Source organism: Ranitomeya imitator, chromosome 1 (genome assembly GCF_032444005.1).
Source record: "Ranitomeya imitator isolate aRanImi1 chromosome 1, aRanImi1.pri, whole genome shotgun sequence".
Taxonomy (NCBI): domain Eukaryota; kingdom Metazoa; phylum Chordata; class Amphibia; order Anura; family Dendrobatidae; genus Ranitomeya; species Ranitomeya imitator.
The window spans coordinates 202,014,565-202,037,672 of NC_091282.1; the positions used below are offsets into that span (position 1 = coordinate 202,014,565).

Consider the following 23,108-nt stretch of genomic DNA (forward strand, 5'->3'; position numbering starts at 1 on the left):
TTTAAATAGGCTTTGAGTCCCCTTTTTTAACGACTTAGCACCTTTCTTTTAATACTTTTTTTTAATATTGTTATATCAATAATAATTACTTTTTAATTATAAAGTACCTTGTGTTACTAGGGTATTAAATTCTTTTTGGTAACATGTTTTGTGAATAATCCCTTTAACTAGGTAGAGGAAGTGTAATGAGCTCTTGTGATGGGTGAATGTGCTTGGCACTTGTTGATACGCCATTGGAGTGCTTGATCAAGTAGCGAGCAGTGCCAGGTATCACGTGGTGCTTGAGTGCTCTGGACCCCATAGGAAGCTGATTCAAATTATCGGAGTCGGGCATAGAGAGAGAACGAGAACCTCCGGAAAAATGCTTGAGTTTGCCATTAACTTCCATTATGCTCGCTACTTGAGTCGAGCATGTCCAAACGTCCGCCGTGCTCGATTTAAGTACCAAGCACTCGAGCATTTCGGGATTCGATCAACACAAATGAACACCTGATAAGGTTTGTCCAAAACCTATGGTGGGTCATCCCAGCGAGGGGTATAGTGTCACACTCAGTTGGCCTTGTAGCCATATTGTGCAGTGGGATGTGACAACACTTCTGTTTATATGGTCTTGCTATACAACATTAGAAATTGTAACGTGTCTTACTTTATCTTCCGTCATCTCCCAAGGTCCGCTTTGTAAAGCCAGTGTTGCCTGGACAAACGTTGCAAACAGAAATGTGGAAGGAAGGGAACAGAATCCACCTTCAGTCTAAGGTCAGTAGCCGATTTGTGGTCTGACTTTTTCTAAATGCAGATCACCCGTCTATGGGATTTATTTCTAGCCTCAGACATATTGCAGGGGAGCTGAATAGTGTCCATTTTCCATAACCGTTTGTTTGGTGCTGTCACCTTGTCGTACTGGCACAAGAGATTCTTGATTCAGGTAAAGACATAAGTCAGATTGGTGTAAAACATTCGCTTCTAATGTGATCCTGCAAACCACAGGCACATAAATCTGCATCATTGTATGGAGCTATTGTGTTCCAGCATAAAGCTGCTGTTTGCATCGTATAATGTGAGAGATGAATGTAGCTGGAGGACTAACCGCTTAGTATAATGAATCCATCTCCTATACAATGGAGTATATATTACACTTTGTAAGTGATGAAGAGGGGAAAGAACTGCTAGCTGCTTTTGTGACACACCATAAAGCTAATAAAGCCTCCCATTTGTGCTGAGACATTTAGACAATATTTCTGGGAGATTGCATTTTTTCTGACGAGTACCACTGTTTGCCTGACGACTGCTTACATCACCCATTGCTTGTTTGGTGCAGTACATTTTGGTTTTCAAGAGCAAAGTAAAGTATGTTTATTGGTGATGAGCGAACGTGCTCGGATAAGATGTTATCTGAACATGCTAATGTGCTAATCGGGTGTGTTTGGCATGCTCGATAATATGTTTGAGTCCCCGCAGCTGGATATCTCGCAGATGTTCAACAGCAGCCACAAATGCATGGATTGCCGGTTTGTTAGACTGCCGCAACACATTTTGGGATTGCCTAACAGCCGCGAGACATGCAGGCGCAGGGACTTCGAAGACACTCGGTTAGCACACTTAGCTAACACCTTATCCGAGCACATTCGCTCCTCACTAATGTTTATGCATATGTCAAAATATATACTAGATGTTCATTCAGTTTCCATACGTCAGACCTTTTCTACCCTATACACATTGATCATTTGTGTCCGGAGCATTCTAAAGCATAAACACTCAAAGAATGGGAAAAGGAAATCTGAATTTTGGACCTATTTTTTGTATCTTTCTCTAAAAAAGAGGTCTGAACATGGTCAAAAGCTGTAAGATATTGCAAAAATATGAGAATAAACAAGCAAATGAACCTAGTCTCAAAGCAAGGTCATCAAAGGTCACTGCAGTATTCCCCAATAAGCTCTTGGTTGCAGAGAATAATACTTAGTATGGACAACTGAATCTTTGTATACATGACCAGCAAAGGCAAATTGTAGCAATCTGAAAGTGCAGACCATATTTTATATGTATCAGACCATATTTTATTTTAACACGTTAAATGCCAGTTTGACTCAAGACAGTACATTTCAGACTTAAAGCACAGAACATCATTTTACACCGAGTCGATCAATGTGTATACACACTTGCACATTTAGAGAACAAATCATTAAAGATGTCTCAAAGACATTTGACCTTTTCTACCTCTTGAATGATGTCAGTGTTCTCTTGGAAAGGAGAAGGCTTATTGATCACTGTGAGGATTGGAGCAGACATGTCATGAAATGTCAGAGGAAATGACGGCGGCGAAGATAAAGTGACTCCGAATTCTCTTTTTCTTACTTGAGACACCTTGAGGAAATGCTTGCTTAAAAAGTTACATGTCCACTTCTGTTTTTTTTCAGGTGAAAGAGACTGGAGAAATTGCCATCGCTGGGGCCTACGTTGACCTTACATCATCTGTTAATAGTTTGGAGTCCAAAGCTACAGTCCAGGTACGGAGATGCCTTAACCCACGTATAGACTAAAATTCTGAGCTGTAACAAATGCGCCTAGATAATAAGACACATTCCAGATGATTTCAGTAGAGCTAATAAAGACTGTGGGAAGTTTAGATGCTGTAGTTGCAGTTTCTATTCTGGAGAACTCACAATACACCTAGATGCAAGTGAAAAAAAAGTGCAATTTAATTCTATCTTGCCATATTGATTTGTTATTATGTTTACAGGGAAAGCAGCGCATCAATACAGTTGTCACTGGGGTTACATTGCTCTCTGTGACACAATTTATTTAACAAGAAAGATAGTTGCGTCCGGTAGAAGTCCCCATTGATTGTTGCCGTGTTCCTGTTAGCCCTGCTTCCGATTCGCCTTTTCAGCACAATGCTGAAGCAAGATACATGGCTAAATGTTCAGTAAATCCGCTGCAGCTTTGTCACAATTAACACACACAGTAACATGAATGCTAACTTGGTCACTCCATGTAATGCTGATGCAAGAAAACACGCTCTGATTTGCACGGTTGCACTGCGGATCATCTTTGTACTTTAAAGGGTATGCAAAAGATGTATCTAATCAGTAAAAGTCAGGTAATTACAACTTATCTGCCTGTTGTGCCCAGCGCAGTGCTTCCCTGACACAGGGTGATCCCAAACTGCCGAAGATCCAGCTGCCTTGGCTGACGGGCGGGACTTCCAAGGTCATTTCGATTAACAATCAGAATGACTTTGGAAGTCTCACCCCGTTGACAGAGTGGACTGGAAAGGAAGACTCCGCTCTGTAGACGTGAAGTCAGCAGAGGCTTCTGAATCCCTGGCAAGAGCGGTGTGTAACTGCTCTGTGCCCGGGAAGATGCCATGCACAACAGGTGGGTAAGTTGGAATTACCTGCCTGTTACTGCTTAGATACGTATTTTTGTTTTTATGTAAAGTCCCAGATATCCCCTTGAGTTCTCCTTAATACAAAATAAACAGAGGAAATTAGTCATTAGTATAAACAGCCTGGTATACACATCAGGGGATATGCGAAGCGTTCTTGTGCTGCATATATTGTATAGGAAGGAGTTCTTTGCCGTAAAAGTGATGGCGGAGATTACGCTAAGGGTTTGCAAATGGAAATATCCATCACTGACTTTACTTGGGCATTTGTGGTCCTAATTACTAATGGACGGTATAAAAATTTATTTGAATGTTAGATTTTGTTCAACTATCTTAAACTATTGATTTTGAGTAGAGATGGGCAAAAAGATTTTCAGGATTCTTGTCTAGCGGCCACATCTGTAGACTGTGACCGCTGAACTAGAGCCCTGCAAATCAGTACTACCTTGTAACCTCATCTTAAGAGTAGGCCCACCACAACGCCTCTACTAATCAGAAGAGGTGCCGGAGATGCCACTAAGTAGTAGGAGGCTCCCAGGGCTCTGGTTTGTCACCACATACTATTGACATTGCTGCTGGACCAAAGTCCCACATATGTTTTTGCTCAACTCTAATTTTGTCATTTTGAGAGACTAAAGGAGTAAAGCAAATTTACTGTTGGAAGTGCACCAAATTTTGTCAAAAATGTTGGCATCAAGTTTTATTATGGGTGTAAAACATTGATTATTGATCAGTTTTAAAAGAAGCTTGGTTTTGCAGATAGGGATAGGCGGCAAAGATATAAAGGTAAGTGTGCGACACATTGGGCAGAAATTAAGCCAACAAAGAGTCTTTGTAAAGTTAGCCAAAGCGTTTAAAGGGGATATCTGGGACTGGGGCGGCACGGTGGCTTAGTGGTTAGCACTGCAGCCTTGCAGCGCTGGAGTCCTGGGTTCGAATCCCACCAAGGACAACATCTGCAAAGAGTTTGTATGTTCTCTCCGTGTTTGCGTGGGTTTCCTCCGGGTACTCCGGTTTCCTCCCACATTCCAAAGACATACTGATAGGGAATTTAGATTGTGAGCCTGGTATACACATCAGTAATGATAATGTGTGCAAAAATGTAAAGCGCTGCGGAATATGTTAGCGCTATATAAAAATAAAGATTATTATTATTATTATTTAAAAAAAAAAAAGGCATGCAGTTGCTAACAGAGGCACCTACCTGCCTGTTGTACCCAGCATCGGTCATTGACCGCTTCTGCCAGAGATTTAGCTACTCTCTGTCAGCAGAGCAGCAGTTTGTCTCCCTGTTGACAGGATGGTACTACTGGTGTCCTACTGATTGACAGCCGGCTTCCCCCTATTAGGCAGCGGAGAGCCGACTGTCAATCAGCACTTCTGTTAGCAACTACATGTCTTTTTTCTAAAGTCCTGGGTACCCCCTTTAAAGATGCACTAAATCTATATATATATAATTGTCTAATGGGCACTTCCGTCCGTCCGTCCGTCTGTCTGTCTGTCACGGAAATCCCGCGTCGCTGAATGGTCCCGGCAGCAACCAATCAACGATGGGCACAGCCCGGCCGATAATTAGTCCCTCCCTACCTCCGTTCAGTCAGTGCCCGGTGCCCGCTCCATACTCCCCTCCAGTCAGTGCTCACACAGGGTTAATGGCACGCCGTTAGCGCTACTATTAACCCTGTGTGACCAACTTTTTACTATTGATGCTGCCTATGCATGGGCTGTGTTATATACGGCGTGGGCTGTGTTATATACTGCGTGGGCTGTGTTATATACTGCGCGGCCTGTGCTATACATTGCGTGGGCTGTGTTATATGCTGCGTGGGCTGTGTTATATACTGCGTGGGCTGTGTTATATACTGCGTGGGCTGTGTTAGATACTGAGAGGGCTGTTACATGCTGCGTGGGCTGTGTTACATGCTGCGTGGGCTGTTACATGCTGCGTGGGCTGTGTTACATGCTGCGTGGGCTGTTACATATGCTGCGTGGACTGTGTTATATACTGCGTGGGCTGTGTTATATACTGCGTGGGCTGTGTTATATACTGCGTGGGCTGTTATATACTGCGTGGGCTGTGTTATATACTGCGTGGGCTGTGTTATATACTGCGTGGGCTGTGTTATATACTGCGTGCGCTGAGTTATATACTGCGTGGGCTGTGTTATATACTGCGTGGGCTGTGTTATATACTGCGTGGGCTGTGTTATATACTGCGTGGGCTGTGTTATATACTGCGTGGGCTGTTATATACTGCGTGGGCTGTGTTATATACTGCGTGGGCTGTGTTATATACTGCGTGGGCTGTGTTATATACTGCGTGGGCTGTGTTATATACTGCGTGGGCTGTGTTATATACTGCGTGGGCTGTGTTATATGCTGCGTGGGCTGTGTTATATGCTGCGTGGGCTGTTATATGCTGCGTGGACTGTTATATGCTGCGTGGGCTGTGTTATATACTGCGTGGGCTGTGTTATATACTGCGTGGGCTGTGTTATATACTGCGTGGGCTGTGTTATATACTGCGTGGGCTGTTATATACTGCGTGGGCTGTTATATACTGCGTGGGCTGTGTTATATACTGCGTGGGCTGTGTTATATACTGCGTGGGCTGTGTTATATACTGCGTGGGCTGTGTTATATACTGCGTGGGCTGTTATATACTGCGTGGGCTGTGTTATATACTGCGTGGGCTGTGTTATATACTGCGTGGGCTGTGTTATATACTGCGTGGGCTGTGTTATATACTGCGTGGGCTGTGTTATATACTGCGTGGGCTGTGTTATATACTGCGTGGGCTGTGTTATATACTGCGTGGGCTGTGTTATATACTGCGTGGGCTGTTATATATTATGTGGCCTGTGTTATATACTGCGTGGCCTGTGTTATATACTGCGTGGCCTGTGTTATATACTGCGTGGCCTGTGTTATATACTGCGTGGCCTGTGTTAAATACTACGTGGCTGTTTTATATACTGCGTGGCTCCTTTATTCTATGTGGCCTGTTCTATATACTATGTGGCTGCTATATACATACATACATATTCTGAAATACCCGATGCATTAGAATCGGGCCACCATCTAGTCTATTAGAAGTTTGGTGCATGTACAGACTTTCTAGAAACTTGATTCCAGCTCACCCAGTTGCTCTATGCTCATCCACATGGGGCTCAGACACAGGCATCGCCCTGGCCTCACATCAAGGAAAATAGAAATAATTGGAGTCCGGCTCAACAGGACTGGATTTTCCTTTTCTTTTTATTTTTCAAAACAAAATATAGTTCATACAAAAGAAAAATTTACATGGTCAACATGACCCAGTCGACGCGTTTATAGACAGAGCGATGTTCCATTCAGAGGCCATCCCAATGGTGTGATCACACAACAGCTTTCCCAGGACGTATGTTCTCCAACACCTCTTGCTGCCCTTCATGTTGTTGGCAGAGGTGCTCACGTGTGTACAGGGCCATGATAGTGAGACAGAAAAATGTTACTTGGATTATGTGGTGGTCGTCTGGAATAGGACACATTTTTAATAACGCTCAGCTCAATAGTAAAGTTTTTCTGGATGTTTCTAAGCTGAGTAAATTGCATCACAGTAGCTCTAAGGCTAGAATTAGAAGCGGGTGAGTTCTGCCCCCCGAGAAACGGAGGCATCACTATGCTTGTGCTGGTGATGCTCCCACAGAAAATAGTCAGAAAGCCCTGCCCTAGAGATATGCCCCGAGTTCCTTCACCACGTGTTGCCCTCGGCCCCATGAACTGTATGGTAACGTGAGTGCGAAGATCTAATAGAAACAGAGACTGAAAATCTCAGTAAAATTCTCCTGTCTCGTACTTTTCTTTTATAAGGTCTTAAACATGGTAAATGTATATTTTATATAGGACAGAATTATTGGCAAGCAATTCCAGTGTAATCATTCTCATTATGACATTTAATCTGGTCTGCCATAAAGCAATAAATTTCCCGCTCCAATAGCAACTGCAGCCAGACAGTATTTTACAGCATGGAATACATTGTATAATCCCGTAATGGGCTGTATAGTGTAATAGAATTACTAGGTATGACAGGCTGCTCCATGGTACACGCCATTGATTTGAGAACCATGAATTTCTGAGAAACATAATTATTGTGCCTTGTCATTCGCAGCTTCTCTAAAATGAGTTTGCTTTCTTATTAGAACAATTAACAGCTGCAAATATATTTTACTTATACCGCACTCTATCAATACTGATACATTTCTGATCTTACTAATAACCATGACTAGTCAGAGGCTTCACCACTGCTCATTTTATGGTGAAATTAATCCATTTTAAGCTCATCTGTCAACAGATTTCACAATTCAAGTGACGAACATTATCAAATAGATCTTAGACTTGATGAGGCTGGTGTACTTATTTTGAAAGCCATTGTCAGAGTGGCTATATAATGTTTTATATTTCTGTTAAGAGTGCGAAAGAACGCATGAGTCCTAATGTACTCAAGCTCTCCTGACCCTGCAGTGTGAGATCTCGACACCAGCAGAGATGAGGCACGCTGCAGAGCTGTCAATCAGACTAGGCGGACACAGACTATTACATCCAAAAAGGATTATAAAAGCAAATTGACATAGATTTTCAAAGTAGTTACACTAGGCCAGGGGTGTCAAACTGCATTCCTCGAGGGCTGCAAACAGGTCATGTTTTCAGGATTTCCTTGTACTGCACAGGTGATAATTTAATCACCTACACAAATAATGAGTTGGTGATTAATTTATCACCTGTGCAGTACAAGGAAATCCTGAAAACATGACCTGTTTGCAGCCCTCGAGGAATGCAGTTTGACACCCCTGCACTAGGCCCATCAAATCAAAGATATCTATTTCTTAATGTATGCAGAATGTATTGTGAAATCTGGTGACCGATCTGGTTTTAATTTTGAGCTGTAAGATGCAGTACCTAAAAATGAATTTAAAATTATTTCTAATTTGTAATAATTTGTAATTCGTAATAACACTCTATGCTACCAAAGTAAATGGTGGTCTTGGCCTCTGAAATTGAAGTAAATATTCCTATTGTACTTTGCTAGAGTTCTTTTTTATTTTTTCATAAACACTTAACAAATCTGCTCTACATACTGTGATACATTCTATACGACTCTTGGTCATTCTCTCGATCATCTCTCTCCAGGTAGTTCTATCCATGCTGCTTCTTTCAGTTCGCCAATCGTCATTCCTATTTTTCTCTTGATGGTATTGATGGTTCTTGGACATCCTCTTCTTCTTTTGCTACTGACAGATTCAAGCATGACATCTTTCTCTAAAGACTCTGTATAATGTGGACAAGTTAAGCTATTTTTTGTTTGATTATCTTATCTTCCAGCAACAATTTTGGCTTGAATTGGTCCAAGACATCTCCATTGGGGTTCCTTGCTGTGCATGGAATCCGTAGAAGTGTCCTCCAGCATCAAAGCTAAAATGAGTGAATTTTCTTTTTGTCAGCGTTCTTCAGTGTTTAGGTCTCACATCTGTATGTTGCTATTGGAAAGAAAATTGTGTTGGCCAATCTGCATTTGGTAGCGAGGCTGAAGTCTCTGCTCTTCGCGACCTTGTTCAGGTCGTCCATTGCATCCCATCCAAGTGCTATGCTTCATTTTGCTTCAGGTCTGCTGTCAGAATCCCAGTTGATCTTGGAGCCAAGGAATATGTTATCGTTGACCAATTCATTGTTAGCTGTTTGCGATCTTGTCATGATCTTTTCTTGACGTTCAGATACAACGGTCTTCCTTAATCCTCAAAATCAGCTTCTCCAAATCCTTCTTGTTCTCTGCCAGCATTTTGTGATAGATTGGAACATAGGTTTAAATTGGTTTCCCACTTACTCCTCCTTCGATTTGTAGCCTGGTATGTAACTTCATGCTATCAGATGGTCTTGGCAAACATGGCTTTATTGAATAGGACATTTCTTTGAAAGATTCATGCACAGTATTTTTTCCTGAGAAATATACAATGCCTGATCTAAAATGATACAAACAGATCCAGTTTTTTAACTTTTACACGAAGACTCTTAATCTAAAAATAAGTGTTCTCCATCTTTGAGCACTCTTGCTTACGTAATTCGAGAAACCAGCATATTCAAATCTTACAGTAAAAACCTATGAGGTATGCCTATGTGAGAAGAAGACCTTTTACAATTCTTTTTAACTCTAGAATGACCACATGTGACTTCTAGGACCACTAACGTTTCAGCACGTCCTTAGTGGAAGTTCCCTATAAAGTTCTCTTTTCTTGGCTGGCACCAGCCATGTAGACTAAAATGTTTTCTTTTTCTCCATATATTTTAGAAATTGGGGAGGAATGGAATTTCACCTCACAGTAGAAATGCTCTATAATACTCAAATTCTGGAGCCAAATGGTATAACATTCCTCACACAATTACCAATAAATATAATCTCTGGTCTCCAGCTTTGATAAATGAGACCATACGAGGGATATCAAAACATAATCACAATATCCCTTCCTTATTCTTAGCAGGAATGAAAGTCATGGCTACTTTGGAGAAGAAAGCTGTAATCCAGATAGTCCCAGCAATATCGCAATCAGGGTGGATTTGATTTAAATCTAACTGATTTAAATCACGATTTAAATCACTAGTCAGTAAGGCTTGATTTAAATCAGTGATTTAAATCAAAGTTTCTACCTAAACTAGTTCTTGCTACTTTAACATGCAAGTAGATGAAGATTTTTAGAATCACTTTTTATATTAGTTTTTTCTCCCCAGTTTAATGGGTTAATCATTCATATTTGGACACCACTGTTCTGTTGTACTTAGGAAGGAGAAAAATAATCCTGACCTTAATAACAATTTAAATAGATTTATTCAACTGAAACAATAACAACATTACAGCATAAGTTATTTGCTTAAACAAACATCCATGTTTGTTAACTAATTTGGCTAAACAAAATATATATATATATTATAAGAAACTTAGACTGTCAGCCCAGCCGACACATGAAAAACTTAAATACTACTGTCCCTGCTGTCCTCTGTAGCTCACTTGTCGTCATCTTCATCATCATCATCTTCTTTGTTCCTATTCATAATCTGGAAAAGAAAAAAAGCTTTCCTGCTTTATTAGGTCCCAACCGATTTCTCAATTTAGAATGAATGAGTCCAAAGGAAGAGAATATTCTTTCAACGCCTGCAGAAGAAGCTACTGCTGTTAAAAGTGAAATCATTACTTGAACATTCTCTAAATCCAAGCGCTTAAGTGACTTCCACCAGTTTACTGGTGTGACCTTCCTTAAAATATCTTCAGCAAACATATATTTCTTGAATGGTTCCCCCTTAGCTCTAAAGTTTATTATAGTTGGCATTAAAGATGGATGATTGCTGGATACCTATGTCATAGCTAACTGCTCTTCCTCAGCACTTAGGTTTTGACCCTGATATTGGATATTGACAATATTTGCCAAAAAATGAGCTGGAGTCAGTGCTTGTCCCATTCGTTTTATTTACTGCTTGTAATTTAATTCTGTCCATGTGTAGTTCTGTTTTTAAGTGTTCACTCAGTTCCTTCCAAATTTCAACAGCATCCGCAATAAAACAGCTATTTTTCTGTATTTTGTTTAAAGCTTGCGAGATGGGTTTCAGGAAGCTCAGCATATGTTCAACATTTCTCTTAAGCCCAATGTTGAGGATTTTGGCCGTGACAGTGCCATCTATTTTATCTCGATTTTCTTCACAAAGTGTCATCAGAATAGGCCAGTTTTTGATATACTGCTCAAAACAGTCCAACACAGAGTTCCATCTAACATCTTGTGGGAGCGTTAGCTTGGTTCCACCCATCCTTTTCAGAGCTGCTGCAGCAAAATGATTATTACGGAAGTATTTAGCAATTTCAACAACATTAGCCTTTATTTCTGGAACACTTAAGTCTTTGGCTAAGAGGTGCAGCAAATGAGCACTGCAACCATATGTTATTAGCAGCTTTATATTCCCTCCCTGCTCTTCTAAATCTCTTCTCATCTTGGATACGTTTGCAGCATTGTCAGTGACCAAACTGCGTACTAGACATTTGAATTTTTGTTCACATGTCGTTATAGCTTTTACTGCCACTTCTTGTAAGTATTCTGCTGTGTGTGCATTTCCTGACGTATCAGTTGTTTGTGCAAGGAAGACTTTACCTTCTTCTGTTGTTATACAAGCACATACAATAGGATCATTGTGAACATTACTCCACCCATCAATACTCAGGTTAACAATTTTACCCTCCAGAGCTGTTGCACATTGCTCCATTTCTCTGTCATACACTTGATCCAGCAGTTTCCCTGCAACATCAACTCTGCTGGGTGGACTGTATCCTGGTCTCAGTGACTGAACCATATTAATGAAATGTGGGTTCTCAGTCAGACGGAAAGAAGAGTTCGTTGCATAAATAAACTGGGCAATTTTTTCATCAATCAACTCTTTTTCTAATCTGCTAGTTCTTATCACAAACCTATCTATGGTGGTTCCAGGAGGTAAAGGTTTTTTCTTCCTTTTGGGTGATGGTGATATGTGGCTGTGGGTGTCTGATGATGATGCTGCTGCTAATGAAGCACTATCCTGGATGGATAACTCTGAAACTGTAGAACAGGATGATGGTGATCTTGGAGGTGGATAGAATCCATGAATAACCCTAAACAAAAAAAGTCAATTCTCTTATTTTATTGTTTATACAATTTCTGCTTATTGTACACAACACATCACTGCCCCTGCCCCAAAAGGAATATTTGTTTTTCTTCATAACTGTACCAAATGACAGTAACATGCAGTAATAATAAGAAATATAAATTTTCTCACACATGACAGTTCAGTCTTTAGAAATAGGATTCAATAAAAATGTTTACCAACCTGAAGATCCTGCCTGTTCAGAAGTGTTTCTTTGGTCATCTTCATCACCGCACTTCTCATGATGTTGCCTCATTCGCGCCACCAGGCCTTGCATCTCTTTGTTGCATCGTTTGCATTTTGCACGCATGCCTGCCTTACCGATAGGCGAAGGAGCTTTATTAAAATATTCCCAAACTGGGTCTCTTTTACGGCCTGCTGCCATTATAAGGAAAGAATGTAATAAACCTCAGATCGTACACACAAACAGATCCAGACTTGTCTTTCTGTGGCTATGCTGCAGTATTGTGCTCAAAGTTTCACTTTCATTTTCTTGTCTGCTTGCCCTTCCTCCTCCTCACACTTAGATTCACATTCTTCTTGTGTTGTGCAGATCTATTCCACTCCAAACAATCAGAAACATATAGTCCAACTTCTTGGACTTGGCACTGAAGGGTTTGATTCTGTATTCATAGGTTTGTAGAACAATAGGATTAAGGTCTTTTTCTCAACTCTATTCATGTTGTAACATTTTTGCCGTGAAGAAGAGGCTGGGACCTCTGCGGAGTCAAATTCAGTTTTGAGAACTGCGTAAGTAAAGCGAGCATCTGTGATAATATAGGAGAGAAACTGCCCACTAATCCTACAGAAACCTCTGGAAGAGCATGGCATTGTGAATGTTACACATATACAGCCTTTATTCTACTGAGTTAAGCAACTCAGCTTTATCTCATGATGGAAGAACCTTTGGATGGTAAAATATTTTCCTCAAAAAGCAGTTTATTGAAAAAAATCCGATTTAAATAAAAAAAATCCGATTTAAATAAAAAAAAATCCGATTTAAATAAAAAAAATCCGATTTTTATGATTTTTTTTAAAAAAACATTGACTTTTATCCACCCTGATCACAATTGATTTGGATTACTCAGTGGCCAGCTATAGTTCATCATGCCTGACAAATAGGAATTTTTTTTGTAACCACGGTTGGATTACTGAAAGGCGGCTCCATAAATGATTTTCAACACCCTTCTCTTTTTTTTTTTTTTTTTTATATCCATCCCCTGTCCCCTGCCTTCGGTTACATTTACTTGTTGAATGTAAAATGTCTGTGTACCTTTACATATCATAGACTTTTTACAATGGTATTTTATGAGATATGCTTGTTTTTTTCTTTATTTGTAATAGCAATGTTTTTTATTTTTATGTGTGCCCAAATATAACCAAGTTGTGGTCATGTCTTTGTAGGATGTAGGACTGCAGAGTACCCTAGTGTTTGAAGAAATTGGTCGTCGTATCAAAGATGTTGGCAGTGAACTGGTTAAAAAAGTAAACGCCGTCTTCCAGTGGGACATCACCAAGGATGGAGAATCTGCCGCACAATGGAGTGAGTCCTATTTCAGTTCTTATTTTAGTTTATTTTGTGTCCAATATTCTTGTGTATTTCTTTTTGATGTCTATAGACACCTGGGAATGATTTGGATAGTCTCCGTCCCATTATATAGATTTTACTCTGACTTTTCAAAATTTTTCGTACACCGGTCAAAACTAAAATCAACACTGGATGATTGTCTTATTTTACTTTTTCATAGGATATAGTTTAATTTTTATGCTCAAAAGTTGTACGCTGTACTATGGTCACACGTTGAGTAAATGGAGAACTTTCTACACCATTTTTGCGTTTCTTGGCAGGAAAATTGCAGCTGCAAAAACGTGCTTTTTTATTGCTTTTTTTGCCCTGCGCATTTGACTGATTTTAATGAGGTCAGTGGTGAAAAATGCAGGGTAAAAAAACACAGAGAATTTTCTGCAACAAATCTGCAAGTCAAAAATAAGCAACGTGTGCATGAGACTTCAGGTTTCTCACTCACTTTTCTGGCATCAGGATTGCTTCAGGTTTTGCTAACAAATCTGCATAGCAAAAACGCACCAAATCTGCAACTTGATCATAAGCCCTAACCGTTCAAATTTCTAGACAAACTTTTAAATGAAATTTACCAATTGTGTATATCTATATATATAAAGTTGAGTGTATGTATGTATGCGTGTCTGTGTGTGTGAGTGTATGTATCGAGCCATGCCCACTCCACATAGCAGGCACAGGCCACATCTAACTCCGTCGTGTCTAGAATGGAGTTTCTCCTGTAAGATGTCAAGGGAAAGGGAGGATGGATAGAGATGTGAGGGGAAAATGAGAGAAGTGACGTGCTGCTGCAGGATGAGGCTGTGTATAGAGAAGAGTGTGGCACTCAGGTGGAGGCTGTGTATAAGGCCACATTCACATGTTCAGTATTTTACCTCAGTATTTAGATGACACACAGGTATATACTATATACAGGACGAGATGACATACAGGTATATACTATATACAGGAGGAGATGACATACAAGTATATACTATAGACAGGAGGAGATGACACACGGGTATATACTATGTACAGGAGGAGATGACATACAGGTATATACTATATACAGTACGAGATGAAATACAGGTATATACTGTGTACTGGAGGAGATGACACAGGTATATACTATATACAAGGAAGATGACATACAGGTATATACTGTATACAGGACGAGATGACATACAGATATGTACTATATACAGGGGAGATGACATACAGGTATGTACTATATACAGGGGAGATGACATACAGGTATATACTATATACAGGAGGAGATGACCTACAGGTATATACTATACTAGCTTTTTCCAGCCAGCTAACGCTCGGCAAGCTCATTGCTATCTAATTAACGCTGCTGGTGATTAAAGTAAAGTAAATAATGACAACATGTGTGGTAATGTGGTGGGGGCGGAACTGTGTGTGGTAATGGGGTGGGGGGCGGGATTGTGTGTGGTAATGTGGGGGCGGAGCTACTGTGCAGGGGGCGGGATTAGCGAGTAATCACGATGCCCTATATATATATATATATATATATATATATATATATATATATATATATATATATATATATATATATACATATACATATACATATACATATATATATATATATATATATATATATATATATATATATATATACATATATATATAGCTACAAGGAAGATGACATAGAGGTATATACTATATACAGGATGAGATGACATACAGGTACATACTATATACAGGACGAGATGACATACAGGTATATATACCATATACAGGAGGAGATGACATATAGGTACATACTATATACAGCGGAGATGACATACAGGTATATACTGAGGGCAAAGTGTGAGGTGAAAATGAGAGGTGTGATGTGAAAATGAAGACTTGTGAATGCAAAATGAGAGGAATATAGTGGAGTGATCGAAAAATGTGTGGTCAAAATGACAGGAGTTAGGGGGGAAATGAGATGTGAAGGGGAAAATGAGGTGTGAGAGGGAAAATGAGACGTGTGAGGGGGGAAATGAGAGAATTGAGGTGCTATAGCTAACCACAGTTAGTTACTATGCCCAGGCCTGAAACATCTCATTAACTTAAAAATTAAAACACAGATTAAAAAAAAGAATCACAAGACGGATTTCTCCAACCCAGGTATCATTTTAATCGGTATAACAGCACCAACCTGACAGGGTTTGCTCTCATGAGATGATGTGAGATGTTAGGGGTAGTAGTCCGGTGTCTCTGATGGGATGTTGTGGGATATTAGGGGTAGTAGTCGGTGGCTCTGGCTGGATGATGTGGGATATTAGGGGTAGTAGTCCGGTGGCTCTGACGGGATGATGTGGGATTTTAGGGGTAGTAGTCCGGTGGCTCTGACGGGATGATGTGGGATATTAGGGGTAGTAGTCCGGTGGCTCTGGCTGGATGATGTGGTATATTAGGGTAGTAGTCCGGTTGCTCTGACGGGATGATCTGGGATATTAGGGATAGTTGTCTGGTGGCTCTGATGGGATGATGTGGGATATTAGGGGTAGTAGTCCGATGGCTCTGACTGGATGATGTGGGATATTAGTGGTAGTGGTCAGGTGGCTCTGACTGGCTGGATGATGTGGGATATTAGGGGTAGTAGTCCGATGGCTCTGATGGGATGATGTTGGATTTTAGTGGTAGTGGTCAGGTGGCTCTGGCTGACGGGATGATGTGGGATATTAGGGGTAGTAGTCTGGCTCTGGCTCACGGGCTGATGTGGGATATTAGAGGTAATAGTCCGAGGGCTCTGATGGTATGATGTGGGATATTAGTGGTAGTAGTCCAGTGGCTCTGGCTGACTGTATGATGTTGTGGGATATTAGGGGTAGTAGTCCGATTGTTCTAGCTGACTGGATGATGTGGGATATTAGGGGTAGTAGTCCGATGGCTCTGACGGGATGATGTGGGATATTAGTGGTAGTGGTCTGGTGGCTCTGGCTCGCGGGATAATGTAGGATATTAGGGGTAATAGTCCAGTGGCTCTGAATGACGGGATGATGTGTGACATTAGAGGTAGTAGTCTGGTGCCATTGGCTGATCGGATGATGTGGGATAATATGGGTAGTAGTCCGGTGGCTCAGGTGTTATGTAGGCAATCCAGTGACAGTGTGCCAGCAATCAGAGCACATACAGTGATCTGACAATAACCCAAAAACAATAGAACGAGCTCTGAGACGTGGAATCTCTGTAGACCGCAATACCTGAACCTATCCTAAACACAACTAAAGGCAGCTGTGGATTGCGCCTGACACTACCTATGCAACTCGGCACAGCCTGAGGAGCTGACTAGCCTGAAGATAGAAAAACAAGCCTGACTTGCCTCAGAGAAATACCCCAAAGGAAAAGGCAGCCCCCCACATATAATGACTGTTAGCAAGATGAAAAGACAAACGTAGGGATGAAATAGATTCAGCAAAGTGAGGCCCGATATTCTAGATAGAGCGAGGATAGCAAAGAGAACTTTGCAGTCTACAAAAAACCCTAAAGCAAAAAACCACGCAAAGGGGGCAAAAAGACCCACCGTGCCGAACTAACGGCATGGCGGTGCACCCTTTGCGTCTCAGAGCTTCCAGCAAAAACGAATAGACAAGCTGGACAGAAAAAGTAGCAACAAAAGCAAAGAAGCACTTATCTAAGCAGAGCAGCAGGCCACAGGAAAGATCCAGAAGCTCAGGTCCAACACTGGAACATTGACAAGGAGCAAGGAAGACAGAATCAGGTGGAGTTAAATAACAAAGCAGCCAACGAGCTCACCAGAACACCTGAGGGAGGAAGCTCAGAAGCTGCAGTACCACTTGTGACCACAGGAGTGAATTCAGCCACAGAATTCACAACAGTACCCCCCCCCTTGAGGAGGGGTCACCGAACCCTCACCAGAGCCCCCAGGCCGACCAGGATGAGCCACATGAAAGGCACGAACAAGATCTGGAGCATGGACATCAGAGGCAAAAACCCAGGAATTATCTTCCTGAGCATAACCCTTCCATTTAACCAGATACTTGAGTTTCCGTCTAGAAACACGAGAATCCAAAATTTTCTCCACAATATACTCCAATTCCCCCTCCACCAACATCGGGGCAGGAGGCTCAACAGATGGAACCATAGGTGCCACGTATCTCCGCAACAACGACCTATGGAATACATTATGTATGGAAAAGGAGTCTGGGAGGGTCAGACGAAAAGACACAGGATTGAGAATCTCAGAAATCCTATACGGACCAATAAAACGAGGTTTAAATTTAGGAGAGGAAACCTTCATAGGAATATGACGAGAAGATAACCAAACCAGATCCCCAACACGAAGTCGGGGACCCACACGGCGTCTGCGATTAGCGAAAAGTTGAGCCTTCTCCTGGGACAAGGCCAAATTGTCCACTACCTGAGTCCAGATCTGCTGCAACCTGTCCACCACAGAATCCACACCAGGACAGTCCGAAGACTCAACCTGTCCTGAAGAGAAACGAGGATGGAACCCAGAATTGCAGAAAAATGGAGAGACCAAGGTAGCCGAGCTGGCCCGATTATTAAGGGCGAACTCAGCCAACGGCAAAAAGGACACCCAATCATCCTGGTCAGCAGAAACAAAACATCTCAGATATGTCTCCAAGGTCTGATTGGTTCGTTCGGTCTGGCCATTAGTCTGAGGATGGAAAGCCGAGGAAAAAGACAGGTCAATGCCCATCCTACCACAAAAGGCTCGCCAAAACCTTGAAACAAACTGGGAACCTCTGTCAGAAACAATATTCTCAGGAATGCCATGCAAACGAACCACATGCTGGAAGAACAAAGGCACCAAATCAGAGGAGGAAGGCAATTTAACCAAGGGCACCAGATGGACCATCTTAGAAAAGCGATCACAGACCACCCAAATGACTGACATCTTTTGAGAAACGGGAAGGTCAGAAATGAAATCCATCGAAATATGTGTCCAAGGCCTCTTTGGGACCGGCAAGGGCAAAAGCAACCCACTGGCACGTGAACAGCAGGGCTTAGCCATAGCACAAATCCCACAGGACTGCACAAAAGTACGTACATCCCGTGACAGAGATGTCCACCAGAAGGATCTAGCCACTAACTCTCTGGTACCAAATATTCCAGGATGACCAGCCAACACCGAACAATGAAGTTCAGAGATAACTTTAGTAGTCCACCTATCAGGGACGAACAGTTTCTCCGCCGGACAACGATCAGGTTTATTCGCCTGAAATTTTTGCAACACTCGCCGCAAATCAGGGGAGATGGCAGACACAATGACTCCTTCCTTGAGGATACTCGCCGGCTCAGATGAACCCGGAGAGTCGGGCACAAAACTCCTAGGCAGAGCATCCGCCTAAACATTTTTAGAGCCCGGAAGGTACGAAATCACAAAATCGAAGCGGGCAAAAAATAACGACCAACGGGCCTGTCTAGGATTCAAGCGCTTGGCAGACTCGAGATAAGTAAGGTTCTTCTGATCAGTCAATACCACCACGCGATGCTTAGCTCCTTCAAGCCAATGACGCCATTCCTCGAATGCCCACTTCATGGCCAGCAACTCTCGGTTGCCCACATCATAATTACGCTCAGCAGCCGAAAACTTCCTGGAAAAGAAAGCACATGGTTTCAACACTGAGCAACCAGAACCTCTCTGTGACAAAACCGCCCCTGCTCCAATCTCAGAAGCATCAACCTCGACCTGGAACGGAAGAGAAACATCTGGTTGACACAACACAGGGGCAGAACAAAAACGATGCTTCAACTCCTGAAAAGCTTCCACAGCAGCAGAAGACCAATTAACCAAATCAGCACCCTGCTTGGTCAAATCGGTCAATGGTTTGGCAATGCTAGAAAAATTACAGATGAAGCGACGATAAAAATTAGCAAAGCCCAGGAATTTTTGCAGACTTTTCAGAGATGTCGGCTGAGTCCAATCCTGGATGGCTTGGACCTTAACCGGATCCATCTCGATAGTAGAAGGGGAAAAGATGAACCCCAAAAATGAAACTTTCTGCACACCGAAGAGACACTTTGATCCCTTCACAAACAAAGAATTAGCACGCAGGACCTGGAAAACCATTCTGACCTGCTTCACATGAGAGTCCCAATCATCTGAGAAGATCAAAATGTCATCCAAGTAAACAATCAGGAATTTATCCAGATACTCACGGAAGATGTCATGCATAAAAGACTGAAACACAGATGGAGCATTGGCAAGTCTGAACGGCATCACTAGATACTCAAAATGACCCTCGGGCGTATTAAATGCAGTTTTCCATTCATCTCCTTGCCTGATTCTCACCAGATTATACGCACCACGAAGATCTATCTTAGTGAACCAACTAGCCCCCTTAATCCGAGCAAACAAGTCAGATAACAATGGCAAGGGATACTGAAATTTAACAGTGATCTTATTAAGAAGGCGGTAATCAATACATGGTCTTAGCGAACCATCCTTCTTGGCTACAAAAAAGAACCCTGCTCCCAGTGGTGATGACGATGGGCGAATATGTCCCTTCTCCAGGGATTCTTTCACATAACTGCGAATAGCGGCGTGTTCAGGCACGGATAAATTAAATAATCGACCTTTAGGGAATTTACTACCAGGAATCAAATTGATAGCACAATCACAATCCCTATGCGGAGGTAGGGCATCGGACTTGGGCTTTTCAAATACATCCTGATAATCAGACAAGAACTCTGGGACCTCAGAAGGAGTGGATGACGAAATAGACAAAAATGGAACATCACCATGTACCCCCTGACAACCCCAGCTGGATACCGACATAGAGTTCCAATCCAATACTGGATTATGGGTTTGCAGCCATGGCAACCCCAACACGACCACATCATGCAGATTATGTACGCCAGAAGCCTGACAAACAAGATGGAAGAACTAGAAGCAGAAATATCTACAGGTAACTTTGACATAGTGGGAATAACCGAGACATGGTTAGATGAAAGCTATGACTGGGCAGTTAACTTACAGGGTTACAGTCTGTTTAGAAAGGATCGTAAAAATCGGAGAGGAGGAGGGGTTTGTCTCTATGTAAAGTCTTGTCTAAAGTCCACTTTAAGGGAGGATATTAGCGAAGGAAATGAGGATGTCGAGTCCATATGGGTCGAAATTCATGGAGGGAAAAATGGTAACAAAATTCTCATTGGGGTCTGTTACAAACCCCCAAATATAACAGAAACCATGGAAAGTCTACTTCTAAAGCAGATAGATGAAGCTGCAACCCATAATGAGGTCCTGGTTATGGGGGACTTTAACTACCCGGATATTAACTGGGAAACAGAAACCTGTGAAACCCATAAAGGCAACAGGTTTCTGCTAATAACCAAGAAAAATTATCTTTCACAATTGGTGCAGAATCCAACCAGAGGAGCAGCACTTTTAGACCTAATACTATCTAATAGACCTGACAGAATAACAAATCTGCAGGTGGTCGGGCATCTAGGAAATAGCGACCACAATATTGTACAGTTTCACCTGTCTTTCACTAGGGGGACTTGTCAGGGAGTCACAAAAACACTGAACTTTAGGAAGGCAAAGTTTGACCAGCTTAGAGATGCCCTTAATCTGGTAGACTGGGACAATATCCTCAGAAATAAGAATACAGATAATAAATGGGAAATGTTTAAGAACATCCTAAATAGGCAGTGTAAGCGGTTTATACCTTGTGGGAATAAAAGGACTAGAAATAGGAAAAACCCAATGTGGCTAAACAAAGAAGTAAAACAGGCAATTAACAGTAAAAAGAAAGCATTTGCACTACTAAAGCAGGATGGCACCATTGAAGCTCTAAAAAACTATAGGGAGAAAAATACTTTATCTAAAAAACTAATTAAAGCTGCCAAAAAGGAAACAGAGAAGCACATTGCTAAGGAGAGTAAAACTAATCCCAAACTGTTCTTCAACTATATCAATAGTAAAAGAATAAAAACTGAAAATGTAGGCCCCTTAAAAAATAGTGAGGAAAGAATGGTTGTAGATGACGAGGAAAAAGCTAACATATTAAACACCTTCTTCTCCACGGTATTCACAGTGGAAAATGAAATGCTAGGTGAAATCCCAAGAAACAATGAAAACCCTATATTAAGGGTCACCAATCTAACCCAAGAAGAGGTGCGAAACCGGCTAAATAAGATTAAAATAGATAAATCTCCGGGTCCGGATGGCATACACCCACGAGTACTAAGAGAACTAAGTAATGTAATAGATAAACCATTATTTCTTATTTTTAGGGACTCTATAGCGACAGGGTCTGTTCCGCAGGACTGGCGCATAGCAAATGTGGTGCCAATATTCAAAAAGGGCTCTAAAAGTGAACCTGGAAATTATAGGCCAGTAAGTCTAACCTCTATTGTTGGTAAAATATTTGAAGGGTTTCTGAGGGATGTTATTCTGGATTATCTCAATGAGAATAACTGTTTAACTCCATATCAGCATGGGTTTATGAGAAATCGCTCCTGTCAAACCAATCTAATCAGTTTTTATGAAGAGGTAAGCTATAGACTGGACCACGGTGAGTCATTGGACGTGGTATATCTCGATTTTTCCAAAGCGTTTGATACCGTGCCGCACAAGAGGTTGGTACACAAAATGAGAATGCTTGGTCTGGGGGAAATTGTGTGTAAATGGGTTAGTAACTGGCTTAGTGATAGAAAGCAGAGGGTGGTTATAAATGGTATAGTCTCTAACTGGGTCGCTGTGACCAGTGGGGTACCGCAGGGGTCAGTATTGGGACCTGTTCTCTTCAACATATTCATTAATGATCTGGTAGAAGGTTTACACAGTAAAATATCGATATTTGCAGATGATACAAAACTATGTAAAGCAGTTAATACAAGTGAAGATAGTATTCTGCTACAGATGGATCTGGATAAGTTGGAAACTTGGGCTGAAAGGTGGCAGATGAGGTTTAACAATGATAAATGTAAGGTTATACCCATGGGAAGAAGGAATCAATGTCACCATTACACACTGAATGGGAAACCACTGGGTAAATCTGACAGGGAGAAGGACTTGGGGATCCTAGTTAATGATAAACTTACCTGGAGCAGCCAGTGCCAGGCAGCAGCTGCCAAGGCAAACAGGATCATGGGGTGCATTAAAAGAGGTCTGGATACACATGATGAGAGCATTATACTGCCTCTGTACAAATCCCTAGTTAGACCGCACATGGAGTACTGTGTCCAGTTTTGGGCACCGGTGCTCAGGAAGGATATAATGGAACTAGAGAGAGTACAAAGGAGGGCAACAAAATTAATAAAGGGGATGGGAGAACTACAATACCCAGATAGATTAGCGAAATTAGGATTATTTAGTCTAGAAAAAAGACGACTGAGGGGCGATCTAATAACCATGTATAAGTATATAAGGGGACAATACAAATATCTCGCTGAGGATCTGTTTATACCAAGGAAGGTGACGGGCACAAGGGGGCATTCTTTGCGTCTGGAGGAGAGAAGGTTTTT

General features: G+C 41.6%; 1 protein-coding gene across 1 annotated transcript in view; it reads left to right on the top strand.

The window, feature by feature from the left end:
* Window positions 1–23,108, top strand: part of HSD17B4 (hydroxysteroid 17-beta dehydrogenase 4) — a 505,871-nt gene that overhangs the window by 418,269 nt on the left and 64,494 nt on the right. The window contains exons 20-22 of the mRNA XM_069753449.1: window positions 670–756; window positions 2,415–2,504; window positions 13,481–13,619. Of these exons, the coding sequence (XP_069609550.1) occupies window positions 670–756; window positions 2,415–2,504; window positions 13,481–13,619 (316 nt within the window). The remainder of the gene's footprint in view (window positions 1–669; window positions 757–2,414; window positions 2,505–13,480; window positions 13,620–23,108) is intronic.